The following is a 20438-nucleotide window of genomic DNA, read 5'->3' as shown; positions in this document are numbered from 1 at the left end:
GCCACAGGAGAGTGTGGTTCCCCCCCCCTCCCCAGTTCATTCTTTCGTTGAGATTCCTGCGGGTTGGACTAGAGGACCTCTGGGAGTCCCGTGCAACTCTACAATCCTGTGCTCTCAAGGTTTTTAAACAGGTTGGATGGGCATCTTTCGTGGGATTCAGCCGTGGTTCCAGGTGGGGCTGAATTTCTCTTTCCGCAAACTCCCAAAGCAGCCTTTCTCAACCTGTGGGTCCCCAGATGATGTTGGACTACAACTCCCATCGCCCCTAGCTAGCCAGGCCAGAGCTCAGGGATGATGGGAGTTGTAGTCCAACAACATCTGGGGACCCACAGGTTGAGAACCGCTGTGACCCAAGGGAAGCAGGGCGGGGGGGCTGAGGCCCCCCCAAACTCTGACCCAAGCAGTTTTAAAAGTGGGGAGACACCTGGGGGTCTTGGTGGACCAGAAGCGTAACATGAGCCAACGATGTGATGCAGCGGCAAAAAAGGCTAATACTATTCTCAGCTCCATCCTCAGAAGTCTAGTGTCCTGATCAAGGGAAGGAATAATCCCGCTCTGTCCTGCCTTGGTCAGGCCATACCTGGAGTCCTGGGTCCGGTTCTGGGCACCCTAGTTTAAAGAGGACCTTGACAAGCTGGAAGGTGGGCAGAAGGAGGCAACCAAGAGTGTGGAAACCAAGCCTGATGAGGAACGGTTGAAGGTGCTGCGGATGTTTAGCCTGGAGGAGATATGAGAGCCAACATCAAATGTCTCAAGGGCTGCCCCATGGAATAGGATGCAAGCTTCTTTCCTGCTGATCTGGAAGGGAGGACTTGAACCCAGGACATCAGGTTACAAGAAGGGGGATTCCAACAGCAAGAGCTGTTCCCCAGAGGTTCCTGGGGGGCAGTCCTGGTATGGGGCAGCCCCTCCTCTCTCGCAGGTAGGGAGAGGGTCCCAGTTTGAATTCTCCTGGGGCGGGAGGGGCCACCCCTTCTCCAGTCCTGCCCTACTTTTTCGGGGGTCTTCTGAGCCCCACAGAGCTCAGCACAAAATCCACCATTTCCCCCCCTTTTTATTTCTTTTTTTTTTTAATTTAACTTTCACCCAAACCCTAAAGAAGCCTGGCCCACCGTTTTCACCTAGATTGGACAACAGCATTCAGGAAACCAGAAGCCCTGTTCCTTTAGATCAGCAAACTTTTTCAGCAGGGGGCCGGTCCACCGTCCCTCAGTCCATGTTGGGGGCCGGACTATATTCTGACAAAAATATATGAACGAATTCCTATGCCCCACAAATAACCCAGAGATGCATTTTAAATAAAAGGACACATTCTACTCATGTAAAAACACACTGATTCCCTGACCGGGGGCCAGATTGAGAAGGCGATTGGGCTGGATCCGGCCCCTGGGCTTTAGTTTGCCTCCCCATGCTATAGGTCCTTAGCATGATCCTGAGCACCAGGGGCAGAAATCCTAAGTAGAGGCAACGCAAGCGAGGGAATCCATGGGGGTGAAGGGGTCCTTGGAGGTTTTTTAAGCAGATGTTGAATGGCCACCTGTCAGGTGTGCTTTAGCTGAGATTCCTGCATCGTACGGGGTTGGGCTGGATGACCCTCCGGGGTCCCATTCCAAAACTATAAAATGCAGTGATTCAATAGATATTCTGCCAAGAGAATTTGATTTGCCTCGTCTGGGGTTTTGGAGATTGAAGCGTCGTCTTTGGGTCCTGTCTTGTTGGGGACATAGCGCCTTGCAGCGAAAACCCCTCTTAGCAGCTGGGTGGACCTAAAAAGAGTGCCACCGCACAAGTTTAGGCAGCTCCCTGTGAAAAGGCTGAGAGATTCTTGAATCGAGGTATATATACACACACACATTTATTTACACACCCCTGCCAAAAAGGCAGCCGTACTGTATATATTTGGCTCGATGTGTTGCAAAGTGAAAAACTGGTTTTGTAGAGGAGGAATGCAGGATTCAGTCCCTACATTGCTATGATGAATTTCCTTTTCCCCCTCCGCTGAACTGTGGGCTTGCAAGGGGCACCCCCAGCGGTCATCTAGCCCAACCCTGCGCTGCGATGCAGGAATCGCAGCCGAAGAATCGAACTTGAGGAGAGCCGGCCGCCTTCCGCTGCTTCTGAACGACCCTCACCCTCATGAAATCCTTCCTGACGTTTAGTCTTAATCTTTTTATTATTATTATTGACTTACATTTTTTTATATACAGACAGCAAAACAAAGAAGTCTAAATTAACATTGCCTTCTACCGATAAGAAATAATAACTATTACAATAATGAAAATACTAAAAGTACATTTAATTCCCCTTTTAAACTTCTGGTTACAATATATTACTATTCTGTAAGAATCTACTATATCCTTTGCTGTCCCCTATATTATTTTATTCCCCAAATTCAGACTAACCCTCCCTCCTCCCCACGGCTTCCCTTCACCTGTGCGAGATCTTCCCACCATCATATATATTTTTCTAGTAGCTTTGATATAACAGAGTAACTTGAAAACCGTTAAATTACAATTCCTACTTTTGTCCTTACGCTCTTAACAATTGCCTGTTAAGAGTTCTGCTTTAACACCATATCATGTATTCCCCTACACATTCCCATTTGGTATAGAATTTTTGATTGGCGCAGAACCCTGATCGCTGCCGTCATTTTTGCCCGAATTTTGCCTTAATCTTCCTTATTGCCTTTCGCGCCGGTGGGAGCAAGGATTCGAACCCAGCTCCAACCTACTTTTAAGGAGTCGGGTGGAAAACATCAGCCCCTCGTATCTCATTTCTCCGTGCAAAATGTGTGTGTGTGGATTTATGGGATGTGGAAGGAGCAGCTGGCGGCGGCTGGACCCAGTGTTGACGGAAGGCGGCAGCTGGGTGGGTTACCTGATCCCCAAGGAAAGGGGGGAGCCAGAGATCTGGGAAAGGGGAGATGAGGGGAGGAGAAGGGAGCCGCCTCCAGGGCCCTGTGGGAACAGCCCCCTCCAGCTGCCCTCACGCAGGGGGCAGGCCAGAAAATAGGGTTAAGGGTGTTCCCAGAGGAAGCGTGCAGACTTCCAGGTCACACAGGAGTCTTCTCCAAGCACAGCGTTCTGCCTTATCCGGCGCACGCTATTTGCTTTGTAAAATTTTTGCACTCTGCTTGATTGCCAAAAAAGACCTGGAAGCTGTTCGCAGACAGCAAAATAATTTAAGACTTTTTGAAAGTTAACAACAGACTTAAAAAAAACAGGCTGGAACTTGCGCCAGTTTTCTAAGCGTCTGGGTTGGAACGTCTAAACCCGAAACGACTCCGGCGGGCGCAGAGAAGTGTAGAGTGCATGCAGGCGCCTGCTTGGTGTCATGAGGCAGGGAGTTCCAAAGTTCAGGTGCTGCCACAGTAAGCGGTCAAGTTTTTCAAGCGGTCTGTGATTCTAATTTTTTTGAAATATGGTAACTGAAAATTTTCAAGGGGAAAAATGAAGTAAAAAGGAAACCGTTCTCCTGATTTTTAAATACACAAACGAAGGGGGGAAAGTCGCCACAAGCTCCGTGTTGGATGCTCGGAGTGCCTCTGAGCATGCGCAGAGTGCAGTTCTCTGGGCTGCCACGTAGTACGTGCTCCTAGGCATGTTTCCTGCTTAAAAAACTGAAAACACCCAAGCATTTTATTTCTGGCTGCTCCGAAACGGCTGCTAATAAGCAGGCCTTTGTACCCGGCTGCAAACACGGCGTTGCAACCTTTCCACTGTGAAGCAGCCAATTCGGGGCATTTTCTGTGCCTGAAATGCAAACAGTTGACTCTGCTGGTGATGCCAGCATTAAACCCAAAAGCCGCAAGAGAGGGGGAAACTGGACATTTTCGGTCGTATCGTGCCAAAAATGGGTACTGTCTGGTCGGAGGAGGTTTGGGAAAGGGAAACTCAAAGGATGGAAGGAGATGGTTGCAGCATTTTGGAGATAAAAGTTTAGCAAATCATGCCTGGCACAGAGAAAGAGGGCAAGGTTTTTCTTACTCTCTCCATAACACTAGTACTGATGGGCATTCAGCGACGCTGCATTCTGGGAGATTCAGGATGGAAGTCCTCCTCCACGCAATGTGTAGTCGAACGGCGGAACTCCCTGCCACATGAGGCAGCGGTGGCCAGCCAGGATTTAAAAGGGGATTGGGCAAATTCACAGAGGGGGAGAGGGCAGCTGATGGCAGCCAGCCTTCTTGGCTATTCTGTGCCTCCATGGATAGAGGCGGCAGTACTTATGGACAGAATAATAATAATAATAATAATAATAATAATAATAATAATAATTTTTTATTTATACCCCGCCCTCCCCAGCCAAGGCCGGGCTCAGAGCGGCTTACAAACAATAATAAAAACAAGAAGAATGATTACAACTTTAAAACAAAAATAAACAGAACAGGAAGCTGGACTTGATGTGCCTTCGGCCTGATCCTGCAGGACCTTCTTAAAAGGTAAAGGGACCCCTGACCCTTAGGTCCAGTTGTGGCCAACTCTGGGGTTGCGGCCTCATCTCACTTTACTGGCCGAGGGAGCCGGCGTCCAGCTTCCGGGTCATGTGGCCAGCATGACTAAGCCGCTTCTGGCGAACCAGAGCAGCGCACGAAATGCCGTTTACCTTCCTGCCAGAGCGGTACCTATCTGTCTACTTGCACTTTGACGTGCTTCCGAACTGCTAGGTTGGCAGGAGCAGGGACCCAGCAACGGGAGCTCACCCCGTCACGGGGATTCGAACCGCTGACTTTCTGAGCCCTAGGCTCTGTGGTTTAACCCACAGGGCCACCCGCGACCTGCAGGACCTTCTTAGGAGCACAGAAATGTCACAAGCTTTTGAGTGCAACAGGGCTCTTTCTCAGAAAGGATGTTATGTGTAGGACAGGCACGGATCAAAATAAAAATAATTTAAAAAAAAACAGGGCACAGATTTGTGTGGAAGGTGCTCATTTGCAGGTATATGCAGCACATTTAGAAATAATTACTTGCATTGCGACGGGGTTGGACTAGATGACCTTTGGAGGTGCCCTTCCAAGTCTACATTTCTCTGATTCCATGAGTATCATTTTTGTCATCAAAATGCCTGGTTTGACTAGAAGGCTTTAACGCAGGCATCCCCAAACTCGGCCCGCCAGCTGTTTTGGGACTACAACTCCCATCATCCCTAGCTAACAGGACCAGTGGTCAGGGATGATGGGAACTGTAGTCCCAAAACAGCTGGAGGGCCGAGTTTGGGGATGCCTGCTTTAAACCCTCCCTGAAAAGTGAGTAACGTGGGAGACACATGTTCCTCACAAGAAGGGAGCCACCACCAATAAGGCTCCGTCGTGGGACACCACCACCACTCTGGAGTCCCTTACAGTTTCAGAGTATGGAGGAACAGCCATGAATAATATTCCAGGGCACATGAATATTCTGTACACCGTGAGCGGTTTAGAGTCCAGCAGGGGTTAATTGGGGGTCCAGCCCCACAGACATGGGTCGATTTGGCTGCTCATGGAATGCCTCCCCCCGTCTCTGTCCTTACACACTTTTCTGAAGGCGTTTAAAGATGTTTCTTCTCCAACCCATTTTTAATAAATTGTTACTCCTGCCCACTCAGCCATTATGCACGCCAAAGTATTTTTTTCTTTTAGAGTTCTGCCGCATCATTCCTCTTTTTGAAGTCTGCCTGGCGTCCTCTGGTCCATGGGCTCACGAAGAGTCAGACACGACTAAACAACAAGCCTAAGAAACCCCACAAAGAAAAAAAACCTGGGAGTTGTAGTTCAAGGGGTGCTGGGAACTGTAGCGCTGCGTGGGGGAAAGAACTTCGGTCCCCAGCTCTGAGCTGCAAAAAAAAAAATCCTCTGGGCTCCAGCAACCAATCCAATGCTGCCCCCTGCTGGCCACCACCCCATATCGCCTCCTGTGGGATGGATGCCTCCCCATTAGAAATTTGTAGGGCATTTAGGACAGGGGTCAGCAAACCTTTTCAGCAGGGGGCCGGTCCATTGTCCCTCACACCTTGTGGGGGGCCGGACTATATTTTTTTTGGGGGGGGGGAAATGAAGAAATTCCTATGCCCCACAAATAACTCAGAGATGCATTTTAAATAAAAGGGCACATTCTAAAAATATATATTTAAAAACATGTAAAAACACGGCGATTCCTGGACCATCCGCGGGCTGGATTGAGAAGGCAATTGGGCCTGATCCGGCCCCCAGGCCTTAGTTTGCCTACCCATGACCTACGGACAAAGGAGGAACCGTCCTTCCCTTTATAGTGGCCTAAGATACGCCTCAGAACCTAGGAATCTACGATAGATTGCCCCTGACACTGGAGGCTCCATAGGTCACCCAAAGAGCTGTGCTGCTGGATCAGGCCATCGCAGGAGCCAACTCCTAGGGGCTGAGGTCCCTATAAAATATTTGCGGGGTCCAGGCCCCCCAGTAAAAACTCAACAAACTTTGATTTCCTAAAAAATAAAAAGCTCACACCACCATCCCTGGCAGTGCCCATGCCCAGGCCTCCTAATATTTTATTCAAGTTGGTACCCCTGGTGCCCATCTAGCAGCGTGTTCTCACAATGCAAGCAAGATCCGGGTTCGAGCAGCAGCTACCCCGGCCACTAGCCGTCGATGCACGTGCAGAGTGCCTTTCCGATGCTCACTCTACCCTCGATATTTCGGGACTGGGGGTTTCCCAGATCCGCAGGTGTCCCTAAGGGCTTGGCACGAGGGGGGCTGGGATAAATGTGTGTGGGGGGGTTCTTTCTCTCCCCCCCCCCTTTATGGTTTCCTCCTGGGTCGCCCGGCAACACTGGGATGGTGGTTCTGGAACCTGGATCAGAACCCAGGCGTTTTGCGTCCTCCCGGGCGAGACAATGGCTCTGTGGGCCTTGGGGCTTCTGATGAACGGCAGCTTGTGGGGCATCAGTGGGGTGCAGCGGCCCCGGTGGTACTACGGGGGCATGGACTTCCCTTTCGGGGTGACTTTAGCCACCTCCCCGTCGATGCTGGGCTTCCCCTTCAGCCCTCAACCGCTGCTTTACTACTGGTACTGGGTCATCATCGGCATTTTAGCCATTATTACCATCTCCGCCGTCGTCCACTTCACCAAACAATTTATCCGGGCCCAGAAGGTATTTGGGGAGTGGGTTATTTATTGGGGGGGGGCAGAGAGAGAGAGAAGGCAGAAACTAGGCACACAGCCCCTGGAGAATCTCCCTCCTCTCCAGAATTTTTTCCCAAGCAATCTGAGACTATGCCTGCCTGAAGTCCACCTCGCCTCCGCCCTTTTCATGCCTCTCCTGGTTCTGGGAGTTGCCGAAAAGAGGGGAGCTTATTGTAGCAGAAGCAGGAGGAGACACCCGTGAGACCTTTGGGCGCCAGGCAAAATCTGACGGACACCTGTTTAAATGTGTCATTGGCAGTTTCTTATTTTTAACCATGTATTTTGTGTGTGGGGGGTGTGTGTGTGTTTTATATCACGAACCGCCCCAAGATCTGCAAACGAAGGGCAGTTTTAAAATTTAATAAATAACGCCAAGCAAGGCTTGTGGTTCAGCAGCATCCGGCAGGCCAAAGGTTCCACACACCTGTTGCCTTGTACTGACAAAACTGGACAGAGACAGTGTGGAGTAGTGATTATGGACCTGGAATAGGACCTGGGAGACCAGGGTTCCAACCCCCACTTGGAAATTTGCTGGGGGGGGGGCAGAGGTGGTAGCCCTGGGCTAGCCGCTGTCTCTCAGCCGAACCCACACGGTGGAGGAATTGTCGTGGGGCTGCGGAACTCCCTGCCTCATGATTCCCAGATGCCTTGGAAAACGCTTTCTGTCTCTCTCTCTCCTCCTGAGGGTCATTCCACCGATAAAGGGAGAAAGCAAGAGGTTGCTCAACGCTCTCTTTCTCCCCTCCTCTCCCCCCAAACTCCCCGATTCGCAGGATCAAGACAAAAAGGAGCCGTCTCAGCAAGGAGACCCCGAAGAGAAGGCTCTGGTAGAGGTGCTGCACCTGTTGGATGCCGTGATGGAAACCATGTGGCACCACCAGCTCCGCCTGGAGAGGAGGCAGAGGGCAGCTAAGGCTTCCAGCTGAGCTGGGAGGCAGAGAGAGAGAGAACTGGAATAAAACAGAGGCGAAAACGACACGATTTTGGCAGCCCGGGAATTACTGTACAGGGCAGGGGTGGGCTTTTGGTTTCATTTTGCACCCTTGTGGCCTAGAGAGGACGGCTCAGACCCCATTTGGCGTGCTCTGTGTGTCCTGCTCCCTTCCACCAAAGGAAGCCAGCCCATTATAAACAGCCTGCACGGGCTGGCAGCAGCCGCTTCGCCCTCCTCCGGCAAGGCTCCACAGAGGGCATCTTTCCCCAGCTCCACCCAGAGAGGCCCTCAAGATATTGGACCTGGGGAACATTTGCATGCAAATTGGGTGCTTCCCCATAGGTCAATATAGCCCGCACTGACTGGCAGCAGCCGTCCCCCCCGGATTTCAGACGGGGCCATTTCCCTAGCCTGGAAATGCCTCTGGAGACTGGACCTGGGGAACTTCAGGGCGGCCCTTCACGGACTCCAAATCCCATCAGCCAGCTTGGCCCCTGCGCAAGGACGAAGATGGGAGTTGTAGCGCACAGGCTCCCCACCCCCTGCTGGAGGGCAAGAATGGATTAATCCCTGGATGGATTAAAAGAGGATTGGGCAAAACCACTGGAGGAGGAGGGAGAGGGAGATCGGCGGTTCTTAGCCACAATGGCTCTGCTTTTTCCCTTTGGGAACTGCAGGAGAGAGAGAGGGACCATGAGTTCGAATCCTGAATTTTGGTTTTTTTCAGAGGCTCCTAGCTGGCCGCTGTGGGAACAGGAGACTGGACTCGATAGGACCCCTCTGGCCTGACCATGACTGACCCCACGCCAGGAATTAAATCCTTGTCCAGCCTAGGAGACTGGGGGGCGGTTAACCCTTGATATCTCAGAGCCCCCCCCCCCCCGACTCAAAACTTAAGTTTTCAGGCACACAGGGAATCAGCTCAACTTCACTTTATTCCCCGCCCCAAGAAAGGCAACCATCCCTCAGTTGTGTATACATGGGCAAAGACAAACCCTGAACGAACAGACATGCAAAACCTCAAAACACAGAAGAACTTTTAAACAAGTATATCCGAAATCCTCCCATTCACCCTGCTAGAGTCCTAGCAGGGCAAATAAGGAGAAGAGTCGTTTGCTATCTTTTCAAATGAACAAGGGAGGAAGAAACCCAGAACAGAGCCCTTTTCCCCTTTGACGTTGGGTAACCGGCCCCACCTGAAACCTGGGGCTCTCCAGCTGTTTTGAACTACAACTCCCAAGAGCGCCCAGCTGGTGGGAGTTGTAGTTCAAAGCAGCTGGAGGGCACCAAGGCTGCTCTGTATCCTCCTTTGAGGGCAAGCCCAATAAACTTCATTTCTCCAACTGACGGCAGTTGTCGTCCTTAAGCAGCCAGAGGTTGCTCTAACCATTGACCTCGCTCCCCTGCCCCGTGTGGCTGCTACCTAAATGTCTTTGGGTGAGCAGATCCATAGCAGAGAGGAAAAGGAAAACAAAAGCCTTATCGCAGCCTGCACAGATCTGCCTCCACCAGGTGCCTTAGACTACAACTCCCATATCCAGGATGGAGGGGGGCGTTGGGAGTTGTAGCGCAGAGCAGCTGGAAGGCGCCAGATGCCAGAAGACGGACTGAGGAACAAAACTATCCTGCTACCCCACCAAAAAACAAAAAGGAAACATCACGCCAGGATCCTGGGTGCGATTTCAGCCCCCTGCAAAAAGAGCTTTTTCCTAGCGCAAAACCCTTTCCCGCAACGTTATGAAAGAGAAAGAGAGAAAATTCACTTGGGGGTGGGGTGGCTGAGTCAGGAGGGGCAGACTGTGCCCCCCAATAACTCACTGTCCATTTGAGGGGTTTAGCGGCGCCAGGCCAGACAGACGGGAGGAGACGCAGGAATCTCCCTTTCACACATGCCTTGTGGAACCTGCAGCGCTGTGACAACCTCGTTGCAGCGTTATGGCAGCATGTCTGAGGTTTCCATTTCCCTGAGCCCCTCCATTTCTCCTGGCAAGCAAGGGGAGGGCTGGCACCCATCCTGGCTGGTGCTGTCTGGCAGCTCCATGAGAGCGGAGACCGCCTTGCACTCCAACTCAGAGAGCCACTGGGTGCAGACGCCGGCCCTGCGAGGCGGGGAAGCTGGGCGGACGGACATGATGGGCGGCGGGGTCTCCAGCGACAGGCTGCGGAGGACCTGAAGGAAAAGGGATCAAGGCAAACAGGTGAGGAGCGAGCGTAGCCACAAAGGCTAAAATAATAATAATAATAATGTGAGTTTTAACCAGTGGAACTCCCTGCCTTATTATTTATACCCCGCCCATCTGGCTGGGCCTCCCCAGCCACCCTGGGCGGCCTCCAACAAAATATTAAAATATTGTAATACATCAAACATTAAAAGCTTCCCTAAATAGGGCTGCCTTCAGATGTCTTCTAAAAGTCAGATAGTTGTTTATTTCCTTGACATCTGCCTCACTTCTTGCAGGGAGGGAACCTCCAAAAGGCCCTTGGAGCTGGATCTCAGCATCCGGGCAGAACAATGGAGGTGGAGATGCTCCTTCAGGTCTACTGGGCCTTTGTGTCCGTTTAGGGCTTTCAAGGTCAGCCCCAACAGTTTGAATTGTGCTCGGAAACGCACTGGGAGCCAATGTAGGTCTTTCAAGACCGGTGTTATGTGGTCTCCCAGTCCCCAGTCCAGCTGCCGCATTCTGGATTAATTGCAGTTTCCGAGTCACCTTCAAAGGTAGCCCCACGTAGAGCCCATTGCAGTAGTCCAAGCGGGAGATAACCAGAGCATGCACCACTCTGGCGAGACAGTCTGTGGGCAGGGAGGGTCTCATCCTGCGCACCAGGTCCTGGACACAGAACTGACCCGCGCCTCCATGGACAGCTGTGAGTCCAGAATGACTCCCAGGCTGCACAGCTGCCCCATTCAGGACCAGGGAGTCCCCCACACCTGCCCGCCCCCTCTCCCCCCAAAACAGTACTTCTGTCTTGTCAGGATTCAACCTCAATCTGTTAGACGCCATCCATTCTCCAACCGCCTCCAGGCACTCACACATAATTCTTGTTCCTAAAGGTTTCCCACACCCTACATGAATTCTTACATTGAAACACGTAATTTTTCAAAGCTTTTTCAAAGACCACTTACTTCCTGGGTGGAGACAGAAAGACAGTTGTAGATCCGATGTCCTGGCGGCATCGTTGGGTCGGTGTAGAAGAAACCGCTGCAGTCCACGGCGGGGAGAGGCGCTTCAAAGGGAGAAAGGGGGAGACACGCGGGCAGAAGGTGAGATCAGCCGACACCAGATCTGGTGGGAATTATGGTCCCCAGAAGTCGTTGACTACAACTCCCATCATCCACGACAATTGGACTCAGCTGACTTGGGAGGATGGGAGTTGTTGTCTGTTCAACATCTGGGGGCGCAAGGTTGAAGGACTCCAAACAGGAGCAGCCTGCTCGAACCTCGAGTCGCCGGATGTTGTTGGACTACAACTCCCATCGCCCGTGACCGCCGATCCTTGCTGGCTACGTGCAATATGGGTGTTGTAGTCCGACTTAAGAGCAGCTTGCTGGATCAGGGGAATGGCCCATCTGACTAGTATCCATCAAAAGCCCCCTTTCAAAGCCATCTGGGTCAGTAGCAAATCCCTGGCTCCTGTGGCAGGGAGTTCCACAGATTAACTGTGCAACAGAAGGACTTTTTTTAAAATCTGTCCTAAATCTTCCAACTTTCGGCTCCCCTGAAAGTCCACTGAGTTCTAGTTTTAGGAGGGAGTTCTAGTTTCCCCCATGTCAGGCGTCGTTTTGCAAACACTAAAAATCTACCCCCCCCCCACTGCAATCTTTCCTCACAGGGAAGCCTCTCCATCATTTAGGCAACAAGCAGGAAGCCCCTCTCCAGGCCCCAGAGACTCCCCTCTGTCTGCCCCGTGCTGCTTACTGGCTCTGGGTTCGAGTTCCGAGGGCGAGGCGCCTTGTTCCGCAGCTGCAGCTGGGGAGGAGCGGCTGCAGGTGGAGACAGCGGTGTAGAACGACTGGAAAGAAGGGTGGGACAGAGTCCGGGAGCGGAACCTGGACGCCTGCCGGGAAAGACATCAAGCAGAGATGAGTGTGAAATCCCCCCCCCATACACACATACAGCCACGTTCAACGCCCCAAACGTTCGCAGCGGGTTGGGCTAGATGACCTCTGGCGGTCCCTTCCCAACTCTACGACCTTGGAAAGTGGACTATCCTTCGTTGGATGTTTTCGAGAAGAGGATGGACGGCCACCCGCCAGGGATTCTTTAGCTGTGATTCCTGCATTGCGGAGGGTCAGGCTGGATGACCTTTGGGAGTCCCGATTCTACGATTCCGTGAAAATCTGGCAGCTATGGGCGTGATTATGAGCTATAAGCAATGGAGGGAGGGAGGGAAGGGATACGATCCACAGGACCTTTGGACAAAAGCCAGTTGCCTTTTATTCGGGATTCATCACAAAGCAGAGGCCCTCCAGATGTTTTGGGACCCGACGCCCACGCCCTGGCAACCAGCACAGCTGGGCACCCATGAGATCCAGCATCATAGAGCTGGGCTGCCCTTAGGGGGCAGTTGGGAGTTGTAGTTTGCAACAGCTGTGGGGCGCCGGGTCAAAGGCAGGCCGATATATGCAATTACACCACTGGAAAATAAAGACAGAAAGTCAGCCCAGGGGCAAGTATTAATGACGCCTCCCAGTAAAACATTTGCAGCGATTTATATTCATTGCAGGGGGTTGGTCTAGAGGACCCTTTAGGTTCCCCCTTTAGGTGCCATTCCATGTTCTGTGGACAAGGCAGGCGCCGAGCTGAGAGGCCTTCAAAGCCGTTCGGCCCTAGCGTAAGTGAGAGAGGGTGTTTGAGCATGTGCAGAGGATTGGGGGGGCAGGTTGAGTGCCCCCCGCCTCTAAAGAAATAGCAAGAACCCCCCCCCCCCGGGACTGAAGCCCCACCCTATCCCGAAACGCACCTGCTGTGTACGCCAATTTGTTACGCAGATGGCTCTTGTATCCTGAACCCAGTGGGAGAGGGGGGTTTCCCAAGGCGGGGTCTCTCTGCCCCAAGGTTTGAGGTCCACCCTGCAGCTGCTCCTGAGCCCTAAAAACGCCCGTTCCAAGAAATAAAAGTTACAGGCACGTCGAAAAGTTAAGTTTCAGGAAAGACAAGAGAAGCTACGGGACAGAAATGTCCGAAATCACACATGGCATCGGGAGCATGGACAGAGAAAAGCTTTGCTCCTCCTCCTAACACCAGAACTTGACCAGGCTGACGATTAAAAAGAAAGTTATTCATCAAACTGTGGAACTCCCTGCCACAGGATACAGCAATGGGCACCGACCTGGATGGCTGCAGAGCAGACACTGCCCACCTCCACTGTAAAGGGAGCCCTACAATGCTAGGACTCAATGAACCTGGAACCATGCAGATGTTTTTTTGGGTGGCAACATCTGGAGGGCAGGAGAATGGCCAGGGTTGTGCTACAGCTGCCAGCCCACAGGATTCAAGGACCTCCGAAGGAAGTGCAGCAGCTTCTCCCCGTCATCTGGAGCCCCGTCCCGACCCCTCTGCCCCCCGACTCACCTGGCGAATGCCGCTCCTGCAAGGCGTACGGGGCGAAAAGCCGTCGGCGGCAGTGGTGGGATCCTGGGTGGCGTGCTTTTCGCTGGAAGCAAGAGGCTGGATCCTGACCCCTGTGGGAATTTTGGGCAGGTGGGGTCCAGTTCTTGGAAAGAGGAAGGGGCACTGCCCTCTGTCTCCATAACGGCCTTGGCGTTCTCGCCAGAAAAGGCAGTTCACACACAAAAAAACCCTCATGGCACGTTGAGGAATTATAGAGCCATGAGCTGACATGGTTCTTTCCCTCCATCGTTTACCTTAAGGTCCATGAATAATCATAGTTTAGAGGGCCCTAAGGAAGTCAGACTGTCCTCCACCAGGGCCAGGGCCTTCTCAGTGGTGGCTCCGACCTGGTGGAATGCTCTGTCCCAGGAGACCAGGGCCCTGCAGGATTTAACTTCCTTCCGCAGGGCCTGTAAGACAGAGCTATTCCGCCTGGCCTTTAATTTGAATTCAGCCTGATCTTTTATTCCCCTTCCTTCCCTTTTTATGAAGATCACCCGCTCTGAGACCCCACAGCTAATTCTCCCCTGGTCTCCTCGCTTGGCCCAAATAGGACTAATTTAGCCAGCCAGCCCTGGTGATCATCTAACGTTTATTGGATAGATTTCCCCCCTAAATTGATTTTTGAATTCTGAATTTATTGTTATTCACGTTTTATACTGTATTTTATGCTTTTTGTTGTTGCATTAATTAAGTGTTTTAAATTTGCTGTTAGCCGCCCTTAGCCTGGTTTTCTGAACTGGGAAGGGTGGGGTATAAATAAAAAATTATTATTATTTATTATCCTCACAACAACCTTGTGAGGAAGGTGGGGACTAGCCCCTCAAGTGACTAAATGGAGATTCGAACCCAGCTCTTTCCCAGGTCCTGGACCCTCACCACTATGCCATGCCAGGTTTGGGGTAACGGAACAGGGCACCCATTCAAAAGGCCTGGTGCAAATTAAAAAAACAACACACAGTTTTGCAATAAAGGGGTATTAAAAAACCTCACTGTGTTCTGTGTTTTTTTCCATGAAGCCACAACACCAGTGAGTGGCCTAGTGGTTAGAGCGCAGGATCAGGACCTTGGGGAGGTAAAGGTAAAGGTAAAGGGACCCCTGACCATTAGGTCCAGTCGTGGCCGACTCTGGAGTTGCAGCGCTCATCTTGCTTTATTGGCCGAGGGAGCCGGCGTCCAGCTTCCGGGTCATGTGGCCAGCAGGGCTAAGACGCTTCTGGCGAACCAGAGCAGCGCATGAAAACACCGTTTACCTTCCCGCTGGAGCGGTACCTATTTATCTACTTGCACTTTGACGTGCTTTCGAACTGCTAGGTTGGCAGGAGCAGGGACCGAGCAATGGGAGCTCACCCCGTCATTGCGGGGATTCGAACCGTCGACCTTCTGATCGGCAAGTCCTAGGCTCTGTGGTTTAACCCACAGCACCAACCAGGGTTCAAATCTCCCCACTAGGCCACAAACCTGCCCAGGGTTGTCGGGAATTAAATGAGGACTATGGCTCTGGAGAAAGCAGGCTTCAAATTCTTGAGGAAGGGGAGGGAAATGGTGTCGGTTTATAAATGTAATCAGTGCTTTTTTCTGGGGAGACGCAGGGGTACGCATCCCCCTAAACATTTTGCGAATCTTTGTACTTTTGTCCATTTAATGTATTTATTTCCCCCAGTCTGAACTATAAAATAGTGATTTTCTCGAGCCAATATGAGAGTACACCTAAACAGGGTTTTTTTTAAAGAAAAAAAAAAGCACTGAATGTAATGAATAATTAGGAATGTGGCTCCAGTTATGCGCAATTCTCAGCCAGGACCCTGCAGGGTTCAACTTGGCCGGCAAACTAGAATTCCCGCTGCACCCAACAACACCCACCGAAAGGGTGCTGCGTTTTGTAGGGGGAGATATAATTGTATTTGAAGCACACACAGATGTAAGACCACTTATAATTCCCACCCAACTCTGCTTTCCCAAAAGCCCCCTCTGGCGATGGCCTATTAATTCAACACCTGGGGAGTGCCAGGCCCTCTCTGCAGTCCCTGCCCCAGAGAGACTACAAACCCCCAACAACAGACTCCAATAAGTCTTATTCCGCAGGCCCCAAAGCCTCACTCACTGCTCCCCGAACTCCTGGGTTTCTTCGGCGTGGGAATCCTCGCTGCTGCCGTCTAAGCTGGAGTCACTATCTGCCTCCTCTTCCTCCTCCTCCTCTTCTTCCTCCTCCTCCTCTTCATCATCTTCATCTTCATCTTCTGTGTCCCAGAGCTCATGCCGGGGGTCCGAGCTGTCAAACATTTCTTGCATAACCTGCAAAAGGAAGAAGGGAAAAGTCCTCCAGCAGAAAATGAAAACCTGTTGGGTCTTTCTCTGCCAGGGGACCTTGGCAATGGCCCCACTTGATGGGGGCAGGGAGGTGGGGTGCGAAACAGGAGCCAAGCTGCCCCCCCTCCAGGGTGGGACAGGGACCCCCCTTTTTTGCAAGGCTTGGATAGTCCAGACTGAGAAGAGGGCAGATTTGTGGACCTCAGCCAGCCTCCTAAAAAAATACCCACCTCCTCTCTTTGCCTGGGAGGAAAGGACTTCCATCACGGGGTCAAGGAAGCACCCTATATAGGAGGAGTGGGGGGCGTGGGGGGCAGCCCTGCCCACCTGAGCTGCCCTTTTTGCCAGGGGGCATCATCCACAGCTACTTGGAGATTCCTGGCGTAAAAGAGGACTTATCTCCTTCTTCTGGGTACCAAATAATCCCTCTTTGTGTTTTCAAACCCAGAGGAAGAGGGACATTTAGGGCAGGATTAATCCTGGGCTTGGGTGGGTGCCCTGGGGCTTGATCCTGCTACTTGCTATGCTCCTAGGTTGCAAGGGGGGGCAGGGGTTGCTCAATTCTCCAGGAAAATAAAATTAAAACCGCAGGGGATGAGAATCGCAGCCGCCCACAAGCAAAACTTTCCTGCAAAGCTTCTCCCTCTTTCTAAATATTATATAGACCTGTTTTTTAAACAGATTTGTCATTTGGGGTGGGGTTGTTTTTAAAAATCATCTCACCTGTCAGTCAGGTTGAGAAGGCAGCTAATATATCAGCGATCACAGAATTGCAGAGTTGGAAGGGACGCCCCCCCCAGCCAAGGGTCATTCAGCCCAATCCCCCTGCAATACAGGTCTATTTTCCCCCTAGGTGAGACTCGAACCCACAGCCTTAAGGATTGAGAGTCTTGTGCTCTACTTGAAAAGAGCTGTCCCTAGGGTGCTGGTGGTGAGCACAAGAAGATATTTAGATATTTAAACATGTGGGGTGTGTGGGGGTCTGAGTTTGAATCCCCAACTCAGCCATAAAACCCACTGGATGTGAATTTGGGGGCCCCCTCCCTGCTTCTCAACCTAACCTACCTCACAAGGTTGTCGTGGGGGAATTGAGGAGGTGGGGAGAAGGAGCCAGGTGACCGAGAGCCCTGCGGAGAGAAAAGTGGGGTGTGAAAATTCAATAAATACATCCATAAAACAAAAATAAACGGTGGGCGCGAAGAAATTCCCCTCCGCCTGAATCCTAGAGGATGTGAGCTCAATAGGGGCTGCACAGCTTGACTTGACCAGAGATGGAGGATCCTCTAACCTGACGTTGGTAATTTGGGGAGGGGGCCTGGAAGAGTAGGATGGCAGGCCAAGACCACCCCCCACCTTGGGGACACCACATCTGTAGGACGGGATATTTCTAAGGTACTCAGAAACGAAAGCATTAAAGCACCCCTTCTGTTGCAAAAGATAGAAAGGTATTTCTGGAATTATTCAATGGGATAAATATTTAAGCCTATAGTGTATTCTCAAAATAACAGGCCCTTTCCATTAGAGGGAGAGTGCAGAGGGGGTCACTAAAAGAGAGTGAGGAATGCATTGTTTTCTAAGAAAAACCCCTTAAAATCACAAATAGCCTCTGAAATAATAATAATAATTCGAGAGAAATGGAGGCACTGCTTGCACAAAAGTTGAAGCCCCCCTTTGACCAACTTCTTCAACTCACACCTCTCCCACTTCCAGGTTCTGCTTCTTCCTTCCGCAGCTGAGAACCTTCTCGATTTTTAAATCATTCTCTGCAAAAGGGCCTCATTAGGAGCAAAGTGGACTCAGCTGGGCCCGACTCTGGGAGCAAATTTCTCCTGCTGCAACACTTTTGCAGACATCCCGGCTGGCTTTAAAATCCTCCTCCAAAGTGGGTGGGGTGGGAAGTTCCTTTCTCCGTCTCCCTCTCTCCCCCACAACACCCCAGAGCTCAATTATATTATTTGTGTATTTCAAATGCTAAACATGTTGGCAGAACAGGAAACTCCGTTATCTCAAGGTTGCGGGTTCAAAACCAGACGCTGCATTGCAGGGGGTTGGACTAGATGACCGTGGGGAGCCCCTTACAACTCCACAATCCTGTCTTTCTATGAATCTGGCTGCTCAGAGGCTATCCGCATGGCATGATGGACTAGAGCCTTGCTCATTACATTTATTTACAGGAAACAAAAGGTCCTCCTTGCTACCATGCCTGCTTTAAAAATACAGAAATATTCTTCACGTTAGCTTTTTCTTTCTTTTAAGGAATAAAACAATTATCTGCATCCTGACCATCACAGCGTCCGAGGTGTGTGTACTCAGAAGCAATAACTGCTTTGGTTTCGTATAGATATTATGTGTTGCGTTGATATTTGTGGTCTGTTGCCCTTTTGGCAAAGGGCGGTGTATTAAATCGAATGAATGAAAATGAGTTCAAAAGGGTTTAGCTCTGTAGTAATCGGAGAGTATAGTCTGGAAAGAGACCAGGCCATCTTTAATTGCTCCCCAGGGGTGGGGGGGAAATGTCTGGTCTCCAGTGATTATTCCCCATTTGTCAAGGAGGTGACAAAACTCTAGTCTCACGCCCTTCAAAGGGCTGCAATCACAAGGGAATAACACCCCCCCAAAAAAAAAACACCTCTGGGGATTATCCTTAGATGTTTTTGCAAAGTGAGAGGGTTTGGAGCAGGCATCCCCAAACTCAGCCCTCCAGATGTTTTGGGACTACAACTCCCATCATCCCTAGCTATCAGGACCAGTGGTCAGGGATGATGGGAGTTGTAGTCCCAAAAACATCTGGAGGGCCGAGTTTGAGGATGCCTGGTTTTGGAGGCTGCAGCAAACCGAAGGAGACCATCAGAACATAGAATCATCAGATTGCAGAGTCAGAAGGGACCCCAAGGGTCATCTAGCCCAACCCGCTCTGCCTTAGGGGCGGGGGATCATGACATGGTCCTCGCTTCTCTCTCTCTCTCATTTTCAACTGGTCTGGAAGGCCAGCAGGGGTCTGGACCATCTCCCACGACCATGAGCTGGGATATGAAACTCTTAATCTCAGAGTTGTGGGTTCAAGCCCCGTGTTGGGCAAAATATTCCTGCATTGCAGGGGGTTGGGCCCCTTCCTATTCTACAATTCTATCGCACCTTCGTCCTGAAGGTATCTAGAGACCATCCAGATGCAAGCCCTGGTCTTTAAAAAGCAGAGACACCACCTTGCCGACAGAGGTCGGTATAGTTAAAGCTCTGGTTTTCCCGGTAGTGATGTATGGAAGTGAGAGCTGGACCATCAAGAAGGCTGATCGCCGAAGAATAGATGCTTTTGAATTCTGGTGCTGGAGGAGACTCTGGAGAGTCCCATGGACTGCAAGAAGATCAAACCTCTCCGTTCTGAAGGAAATCAGCCCTGAGTGCTCCCTGGAAGGACGGATCCTGAAGCTGAGGCTCCAAGACTTTGGCCACCTCATGAGAAGAGAGGACTCCCTGGAAAAGACCCTGATGTTGGGGAAGATGGAGGGCGCAAGGAGAAGGGGATGACGGAGGACGAGATGGTGGGACAGTGTTCTCAAAGCTACCAGCATGAGTTTGACCAAACTGCGGGAGGCAGTGGAAGACAGGAGGGCCTGGCGTGCTCTGGTCCAGGGGGTCACAAAGAGGCGGACACGACTAAATGACTAAACAACAACTGGCTTACAGTTGCCAGGTCAGGAGCATCTCAGACCCAAACCTGAGGCCTAGGGCGGCTCTGGGATGACATCACAGGGGAGGCCACCTGGTGCTGCCACTGGCCATCTCTGGAGATGGAGGTTAATTGGGAGAAGGACACAACACAGGGCAGATTCTCACAGAGTGTCTGCTGTGCTTTTGCAGCCGGGCTGAAACTTGCAAAAAGCTACACGCACCGTCTCCTTAATAATTTCGCTGTTATTCAAGGCCTTCCCTCAGTCCTGCCCCCCTCCCAAGCCCACTTGGTGGGGACAAACAAAGCAGGGCCTTCTTTGTGGTAGTTCCTCCAGCAAACTTTGGATCTCTTTCCATAGAGAAGCCCGACTGGCTCCCTCCTTGCTGTCCTTCTGCAGGCAAGTGAAGATCTTATTTCAACAGAACTTGGGGAATTGACTGCTTTCAGTGGAAGGCTGGGCTGTGTTCATTGCACCTGTATGTTTTAGTAGATTGTGTACTAGTGTTAAATTATGATTATTTTAAATTATTGCTTTCCTCCCCCCATGTTTTAGCTGTTTCTGTTTTAGAGATATGATGTGTAGAAGACCCCCCCCCCAGTTGCTAACGGAATCCCAGCCCCCCAATGGTTGGCTTTAAACAAGGATTAGACAAATTCTACTAGTCTCAATGGCTATGTTCTACCTAAGAAGATCAGAAGAGCCTGGCAGCTGGATCAGGCCAAAGGGGGCTCTTGGGCTTGCCAATCAGAAGGTCGGCGGTTCGAATCCCCGCCAC

The 20438-nt window shown here is 51.2% G+C and overlaps 2 protein-coding genes across 2 annotated transcripts; one reads left to right on the top strand and one right to left on the bottom strand.

Annotated features, from left to right (window-relative positions):
- The first annotated feature begins 6811 nt into the window (after positions 1-6811).
- LOC309326686 (uncharacterized protein) lies at positions 6812-8109 on the top strand. The gene is made up of 2 exons (XM_081835564.1): positions 6812-7104; positions 7910-8109. Exons 1-2 carry the CDS (start codon positions 6847-6849, stop codon positions 8060-8062), a joined length of 411 nt encoding a protein of 136 aa, XP_081691690.1. The 5' UTR covers positions 6812-6846; the 3' UTR covers positions 8063-8109.
- A 1600-nt stretch (positions 8110-9709) lies between these two features.
- On the bottom strand, positions 9710-17286 carry SAP25 (Sin3A associated protein 25). Its single transcript, XM_081835803.1, has 8 exons — positions 17281-17286; positions 17058-17119; positions 15787-15977; positions 13644-13753; positions 13033-13160; positions 11988-12126; positions 11195-11295; positions 9710-10240 (listed from the first exon to the last, which is right to left on the bottom strand). Exons 3-8 carry the CDS (start codon positions 15972-15974, stop codon positions 10004-10006), a joined length of 903 nt encoding a protein of 300 aa, XP_081691929.1. The 5' UTR covers positions 15975-15977; positions 17058-17119; positions 17281-17286; the 3' UTR covers positions 9710-10003.
- Between the last annotated feature and the right edge of the window lie 3152 nt (positions 17287-20438).

The sequence above is a fragment of the Podarcis erhardii genome, assembly GCF_964252035.2.
Source record: "Podarcis erhardii genome assembly, chromosome: 13".
Lineage (NCBI taxonomy): Eukaryota > Metazoa > Chordata > Lepidosauria > Squamata > Lacertidae > Podarcis > Podarcis erhardii.
Note: the sequence above shows the minus strand (reverse complement) of the source record. Positions and strands in the feature narration are given on the sequence as shown.